At 37.0% G+C, this 8698-nt stretch overlaps 1 protein-coding gene across 1 annotated transcript in view; it reads right to left on the bottom strand.

Annotated features, from left to right (window-relative positions):
- Positions 1-8698, bottom strand: part of Hltf (helicase like transcription factor) — a gene marked incomplete in the record, with an annotated part of 84646 nt that overhangs the window by 3726 nt on the left and 72222 nt on the right. Inside the window, 4 exon segments of the mRNA XM_008848042.3 lie at positions 850-930; positions 5242-5422; positions 5804-5916; positions 6292-6417. Coding sequence (XP_008846264.1) covers positions 850-930; positions 5242-5422; positions 5804-5916; positions 6292-6417 — 501 coding nt within the window.

Genomic DNA, 8698 nt, shown 5'->3' with positions numbered 1-8698 from the left:
AATGCAGACTGGTTAAATAAATTATGATGTATCTTTTATGCAACTACTAGTCAGAATGGATCTGTAAAGGACTTGAATTCAGAGACAGAGCAGAAATAGTGTTGTGAGGGGCTGGGTGGAGAGGAATGAGGAGTTACTGTTTAATGAATATAGAGGGTTTCCTTCTGTTTGGCACAACAGAAACGTTCTGCAGATGGATGGTGATGGTGATTGTACAATGTGAGTGTATCTAATGCAAATGAAATGTGTGCATAAAATAAGGCCTACCAAAGGTTATACCATCCTGAATGCACATGATCTCTTCTAAAATAAGGTTAAAATGGTTTATTGGGGCACATTTTTTAAGCATTGAAGGCTGTGTCAGTCATCAAATGAATTTATAAAGTAAGTCTTCAATGCATACGTTTAAGGAAAAAGATTGTTTTAAAATAATCAAGTAGAATCTCAATTATCTGTAAAATATTTTTTTAACATGGAGATGTATATAGAAGAATATATGACTAAAGGCCGGGCATGGTGGTGCACATCTTTAATTTTGGCACTTGGGAGGCAGAGGCAGGCAGATCTCTGTGAGTTCAAGGCCTATAGGACTACATAGTGGAGTCGACACAGTCTACATAGTGAGTTCAAGGCCAGCCAGGGCTACATAGTGTAGACCCTGTCTCAAAAAACCAGAAAGAAAGGGAGGGACCTCAGAACAACATGTTTTAAACTTTTCATGAAGGAGGAAAAAAGGCGAGCGTTAATTTTGTTCTCCATCGATCTACTTCAATTACAATGTATTCATGCATTACCTGAGTTACTTTTACAAAGTTAGCAATCTTAAAATAGGTAACTTAAAAAGCTCACTTTTGTGATGATAACTTCTTGCTTCTGGCCAAGTCTATGGCATCTGTCAAAGCACTGGTCTTCAGCAGCAGGATTCCAGGCCTAGCAAGGACAGCAATGGCTTTACTATTGCCCTGCAGGTTCTATGTTAGTCATTTCATCTCAGTATTATGCATTTATTTTTTTTCTGACTGAATTCAAATACTAACATCACAAATGTACCAGGAGGAAAAGCCCCTATTTCCCCAATCACTATGATGGCAGGCAGGCATTTTCTCCAGGTTATTTCACTCTCCTTCTAAGAGGTTGAGGATCTTGGCTGAAATCCTTAGGACTAGCGGTGTATTTAAAATTCCAGAGTTGTTAAGATTTTGGAATGTCTGCATAGACTATAGGTTCACTAATCTAAAAATCCCCAATTCTAAACTTTTTGAAGGTTGTGTCAGTCATCAAACAGATCCAGACTGTAGAGCATTTCAGATTAGGAATGTTCAACCTATAGGACTGACCTATATACTGATACTCAATATAAAGACCTGTTGATTAATCAAAATAATTTGATGTTTTTTCATTGTAAAATGGATCATGTATACTTAACAGAGCAAAGAAAATTTATACATTCTCTCAGATGACTTAATTTACAACAGAAAAGATGTGAAATTCTTAGGCCTGTATTAAAATAAATGTTTTCTCCCTTATGCTGGTCTTTGTTTTTTGTTTGTTTTTTCTTTTTTCCTGCTTTCCTCCATTTAGGAAATAAAAGTGCAAAAAAGAAGTTTCAAGAGTAGTCAAAAAACCTAAAAATAATTTTACACTTTATCTGTGTATGAAATAAGCTTTACTTTAAAAATGAGTTAAAAGCCAGGCATGGTGGCGCTCGCCTTTAATCCCAGCACTTGGGAGACAGAGGCAAGTGGATCTCTGTGAGTTCAAGACCAGCCTGGTCTACATAGTGAGTTCCAGGACAGCTGGGGCTACAGGGAGACCCTGTCTCAAAAAGACCAAAAAAAAAAGTAAAAAAAGTAAATAAATAAAATAAGAATAAAAATGAGCTAAAGGCCGGGCATGGTAGTGCATGCCTTTAGCCTCAGCACTCAGGAGGCAGAAGTAAGCTGATCTCTGTGAAATAAAAATCAGCCTGGTTTACATAGTGAATTCCAGGCCAGGTGGGGCTACAGGGTAGACCCTGTCTCAAAACCAACCAACCAACAAAAAAGTTCTTTTTTTGAAGAGGTAGTAGTCGTCAAATGATTTAAAAATCAAGGATCCGAGTGCATCCGATTATGAATAGTAATAATCAGATACATACAGATTAGAGATGCATGTGCTAATATCTCAGTGTTATTAGCAAAAATAATGAGTCTTTCTGTAAGAAACTATATTTTTAAATGAAATGGAGATCTTTTTTAAAGGATAAAAACTCATTCTTTGAAGGAGATGTATCTTTGCTCTGGAAACTGTTACTGAGTATGTTAAAGCTGTAATGAGTGCATGCATACACACATACACACACACACACACACACACACACACACACATATATGAAAAAAATGTGAATTTTCAAGAATATTTAATCTCAGTGAGTTAACATTCCAGCCAGTGAAACATGGACAGACCCTGTTTCAAAATAAATAAATAAATAAAAAACCAATCAATCAACCAATAAATAAATCAATAAATTTGGATGCTGAAGAGACAGCTCAGTGGTTAAGAGAGCACTTGCTGTTCTTTCAGCAACTCGAGTCCAGTTACTAGCAGCCCCCGCAGGCAGCTCACAACTGTTTCTGACTCCACCTCCAGGTGGTCTGAAGCACTGTTTCGCATTCCTTATGTATATCCCTTATGCATGCACATAAAATATCAATTAAAAAAATTAAATTTGAAAATTTCTAAAACTGAATGCAGAGGGGGCTATTCAGTTGTAACAGTACTTTGCTGTTCAACCACGAGGACTTGAGTTCGAATCCCCAGGACCCACAGAGATGCTGGGCATGACCACATGTGCTTGTAACCCCAGAGTTGACAGAACAGAGACAAGTGGATTCCAAAAGCTTACTGGCCAGCCAACCTAGAAAAACCAGGGAGCTTCAGGTTTAGTGAGATCCTGTGTCAGTGGAATAAGGTAAAGTGTAGTAAGAGGAAGAACCTTCTCTGGCCTTGCACACACACAACTACGTCCACATGTCCACATACATTCACACAATCCAAAGGGAAAACCTGAAAACAGTATTTGGGGAGAAAAGGTACATTTACACAGCAAGTACTAGCTGAAAACAGAAATAAAATCAGATTCATATGGAGATGCAGTTTATAGTAGTCATGCTTAGGCTGTTAATTTTCTTCTCTTTTAGGTTCCCCTGAAGAATTTGCATTTAATCAGCTATGATGTATGTTTAATTTCTCTAAGAGACAATTTTACTAATTAGTTTGCTAATGAATTGAATTTTGTGTTTTTTTAGTACAGGAGTTAGACTTCAGGATATACTTAGCTTATGATCTTCTAAAAATTTTACTAATATTTTGTATTTTCCAGACATTTTAAAATTATTACACCAGGAGGCAAAAATCAAATTGTCTTTCAATTGCCTATATTTTATCCAGGAATCTAGTAACAAGCTGGTGATATATATCTAGTTACCAGAAATCCAAATTATGTCATAATATAAAACTTATAGCTCTCATTCTCACATGTAATGCTTAAGGAAGCAAGCAGATTCAGCAAGGAACTCATGATGTCCTTTAAAATATTACCCTAGCTCTTAAGGACGGTCTAGGAATATGTAAAAGATTGTCATGAAATTTTAAAAATTGAATTTTATTTTCCTGGGACTTGATTTTTGCTTTAAAGTTCTGATATTAAAAAGTGTAGCATGTTCAAAGAAAATCAATTTACTACAAAAGTGTTAAAACATTCTGACATTGTTTTTTAAACTCTGAGTGTTTTGTCAACTTAAAAACAAAATAATTTGAGACTTTTTTTTAAAAAATTAGATGTCATATTATCACTGGGTTAGTTAATATGGCACAATCTATAAGTTCAAAAAAAAAATCATAAATTTTAACAAAGATTTAATACTTGACCCACAGCAGTAAGACATATTCAGACCACTGCCATCCATGATTTGTACCCATGAAGGCCAAAATATGACTCTCGGCATATCCCTTCTTTATTGGAAAGGTTATCTACAATTGAGAATTTTTTTTTTTTAATAAAAAAGTAATGGTGCTTGCATGTTACATGCGTGAAGCTAAGAATCCTTACCAGAGTAACTAAAATCTTTACACCAGTAAAATTTCTCTATGTCATAAATCCTCTAATCCCAAGTAACAGGCTAAAAATACAAATCTTAAATCTATAAATGCACAGCAACTGTCCAGGACTGCTCGAGCCCACACAGTATACTAATCAAATTAGAAATTGAAATCAGCTCATGGTTCTTAAACCCAAAGAGCCCCACTGTACATTCTGAACAATACGCTGTTGAATGGCCACAGCTTTACTCCTAAAACCAAACAGCTTCAGACTGTCTGGTTTTAGAAGCACAAGTGTGGAGTGAATTCTGGCTCCTTTACCTCTAGGCTTCTCCTGTATAATCACAAGTGACTGTGCTATATTAGCTACTAAAACTTATCCAGAACATCCTGGCAATACCATTCCTTTCACAAATTGGACCCTGGCCCACTTCCACCTGCATCAGCTATCATGTATGTTTAGTTTCTTAGAGACTCCTAAATCTCTAAGGACAGAGGTTTAAAACTGCATTTAACCTTTTTGGCAAATTAGAGGTTGACAACACCAGCACTATGACAGTAGCCACTTTGGCTACTTTGCAGTCAGATTCCCAACACAAAGCAAGAACTCATTAATTTGCTGGCTTACTGAACCATAAAAGCATTATAACTGATAGACACTTTTGTAGACAACAGACTAAAAATGAACAGGGTAACAGTACTCTAGAATACAGATTCTGGGGCCAGAGTAATGGCTCAATAGTTAAGAGCACTTACTGCTCTCACGGAGAACCTAGGTTTGGTTACCAGCATCCAAAGGTAGCCCACAATGGCCTGTAACTCCAGTTTCAGGGGTTCAAGGCCCTCTTCTGGACTCTGTGGGCTCTTGCAAACAATACTCATGGAGGTTCACACACATACACATAAATTTAAAAAAAAAACTTTTTACAGAATCTGACTAGTTTTACATATTATATTGAGAAAATTGCTTACTTTCTGTGCACCAATTTCCTCATCTGTAAAATAGGGGTAATAATGCTATCTTCTTCACAGAGTTGTTTTAAGAACAGATGCAAAATACTTCAGAGAGGGCCTTCAAATGTCACAATTGGTTATAACTACAGTTTTTGTTGTTCTGTTTTTTAGGGAGTAATATTTTGAAAAGTCTACAAAACTACTTACTGGATCCATTAAAAATACTCGAGAAGCTGCACAAAGATTCAAACCAACTCCACCTGCTTTTAAGGACAACAGCATTATAGTCGGAGATCCTGCTTCAGTGTTTTGAAAACACTGAATTGATTCAACTCTTTTCTTTTGGGCCATGGAACCATCCAAACGAGTAAACACAAATCCTGAAGCTCTAATGGGGAAAAGAAGAGATAGGTTACAGTATACCATAAAAACTATTAAATAGCTACAAATCTTAAATTCTTTCACTCATTTATGTGGTTATGTGTAAGCAACACTCAAACCCAAGCTAAGTAAGCATTTTCACAGCAAGCTACACATTTATTTATTCATTTCTCAATATAATAATCACCAGGCACTGTCAATTATTTCAGGACTTGATCTTTAAAATGTTATGCTCAGGAAAAATTCTGTTGTTAACTCCGAATATCATTTGGGATAGTTGTGAAATGACTAGAACTGGTAAAACATTAAAATATTGTTTTGTTTACTACTATCAAATCAACACATATATAAAATTCTTCTAATTGAAGGAAAAAACACTGTAACTTACTTAAGTGGTGTTTCTATTAAAGATAGGAATGTGGTAAACTGAGAAACAACTAAACTTTTTATGTTGGGATTCTTTGTCCGTAAGTCAATCAAAGCGTGCATCAGAGCATTAATCTGAAAAAAATTATGATATTCATTAGATTCCGTTTCAGTTGGTAAGTACAACTTAATCTTCAAAACTTTATTATCACCCACTAATTGTATATTTCAATGGGGTTCAGATAATATACATGCACTAAACAAACCTGTAATATTTTTTTCATTAAAGGACTGTATAATTTAACTGAAAGGCAAAAGTAAATTATTTTAATGAAGACTGAAAAAACACTGTAATAATCTGAATCCCTTTCTTTGCAACTTAACTTTACCACTAAAAATAAACAAACACCAGTAGCGTCAAAAGAATTAAAAGTAGAAATTGCTATTTTGTTGCAGTCTTTTCTCACGTAAGGATGAAGAGCATTAAAACACATATCATGTGCACTTTACCTTGGAGCTAGACGTCCAGTCCACATTAGACTTTCTCTCATTGCCACATGCCAATTCTTCTGGAGGACATTCTAATAAATTATCTCCATGTATACTATTTCTGCATAAAGGGCACTTAGCATGTGGCTATGTAAGAAAAAAAATGAACCACATTTATCAGAAGAACAGAAATATTAATTTTCCTTAATAATTTAATATACAGAAAATTCTATATCCCTCGTGGCCAGCATTTTATTCAGGCTTTCTATTACATTCATCCACTTAAGATCAACCTGTACTTGTTTTTTTTATTTATTATTTTTATTTTATGTGTATGCATGTACTGCCTGCACGTATATAAATGCACCCATGTCGCGCAATGCCTGCAGAGGACAGAAGAGGCTGTCGGAGCCCCTGAAACTGGAGTTATGGACAGTTGTTAGCTGCCATGTGAGTGCTGGGAATTGAACCTAAGTCTTTTGGAAGAACAGCAAATAACTGCAGAGCCATCTCTCCAGCCCTGAGATCAACCTGTATTTGTTGAATTCCAAACTGATAAGGACATTCTAATGATGTAAATGGCATGCTTAAGGAGGAAGCAAGGGAGCAATAGTATGCTATCTTGACTGGCAGCAAGAGCCCAACGCACTGAATCTCATTTGTTGTGAATTAAAAATATCAAAAGATCTGCCTCATAAAAAGATCTGTCTCATAAAAACATCAAAAAGAAAAAATCATGACTAACAATTTCTTAATTCTAATAGATTAAAAGTATATGGAACTCTTCAGAAAATAAAAAAAAAAACCCTTCTTAATGGTTTATAAAACTAATAGTTTATAAAGCTTGTAACAGCTTATAAAGTAGTCCATATGTAAATACTACAAGTTCATTCAAAGCAGTATCTGTTGTGGTCATTTGTATTAAGATCTAATAAAATGAAGTTTCATCTTAACTGGATACTCAATGCCACAACAATAGAAATGAGAAAGATTCTGATATTAAAACATCAGAAATCAGCACTATGGAATCCCTCTTGGGAGGGAAAAGCGATTGACTGGGAAGGATTAACAGATAAAGCCAGTGGTTCAAATGGATGTGCTTACTTCATGATCAAGCTGTACAATTTGTACATTTGTCTACATGTACTTTTACAAAAATTTTATTAGCTGAAAGACTGCTTAAAATACTATATTCAAAAAATTTCCACAAAAGAATCTATACCTACTTTAAACGATATGGGAAATATATACCTACTTTATTCTATATGGCAAATAACTGTGCCAATTGAACCTCTGAAATGTGGCTAAACCAGATTAAGGTGATAAAAGTACAATACCATCAGATTTTGAACTTAGTTTTTAAGAAAGCATGTAATATAGTATACAAATCCCTTTTTATTTTAAATATATTGGATTAAAGTAAAATATATTATTAAAATTAACTTCAAGTTGCCTTTTACTTCTTTAAAAAAGTACTTTTTTACTCTCCTTCCCTGGGCCTGAAAGACCTGCCCCAGGCCTCTCTCCTACACGCAGGCCTCTCTCCAGGGTAAGTCTATCATGCCCTCCAAGCCTTGACTTCCCCAGACTCATTCACCCTGCCATCTCCCCCACGGGTCTCTCCTAGTTTGGGTCCTGTCCCATTCCTTGTCTTGGGGCCCCAGACACCTGGGGAACCAATACTGCTTCCTGATCCTTTTCATCCAGACCAACATAGTGCCTTCTTCCAGCCCCAGGAGCAATGCTTCTGGGCCTGGCCCCATGCTCACCTTCCTCTGCTTCCCTGGTCCTGTACCACCCACCAGCCTCTTTCTGGGACACTGGGGATGACCTTTCCTCTTCCTGATTCTTTACATCCAGACCAACCCAGCTCCTTAATGCAGTTGCCCCCCAGGAGTCCTTGGGGCCTCTTCCTGCCCCATTGCCTTTGCAACTCTAGGTGGTACGGCCACCAGTTGCCCTAGACCAGCATCTTTCCTGGGCCAGGCTCCCAGTCCAGTCCAACCCCCAAATTCCTGAGGCCAAAAAGGTTCCTGAAGGGATCCAGACCTTGGGAGAAAACCAACCCAGCTCCTTAATGCAGTTGCCCCCCAGGAGTCCTTGGGGCCTCTTCCTGCCCCATTGCCTTTGCAACTCTAGGTGGTACGGCCACCAGTTGCCCTAGACCAGCATCTTTCCTGGGCCAGGCTCCCAGTCCAGTCCAACCCCCAAATTCCTGAGGCCAAAAAGGTTCCTGAAGGGATCCAGACCTTGGGAGAAAACCTGAGAGCATCTGATCCTGATCTGACTTGGGCCTCTGTGGGAACTCCTGAAGACAAAAGCAATCTGGTCACTCCAATATAAAATCGAAAGAGAGAACTGGAAGCTTAGATGAACCAGCTTTTCATGCCCAAAAAGTAAACCACAAAGACACATAAAGTTCAAAAAA

Source organism: Nannospalax galili, unplaced genomic scaffold (assembly GCF_000622305.1).
Source record: "Nannospalax galili isolate Female #2095 unplaced genomic scaffold, S.galili_v1.0 scaffold423, whole genome shotgun sequence".
NCBI lineage: Eukaryota > Metazoa > Chordata > Mammalia > Rodentia > Spalacidae > Nannospalax > Nannospalax galili.
This window is presented reverse-complemented; position numbering and strand designations above follow the sequence as displayed.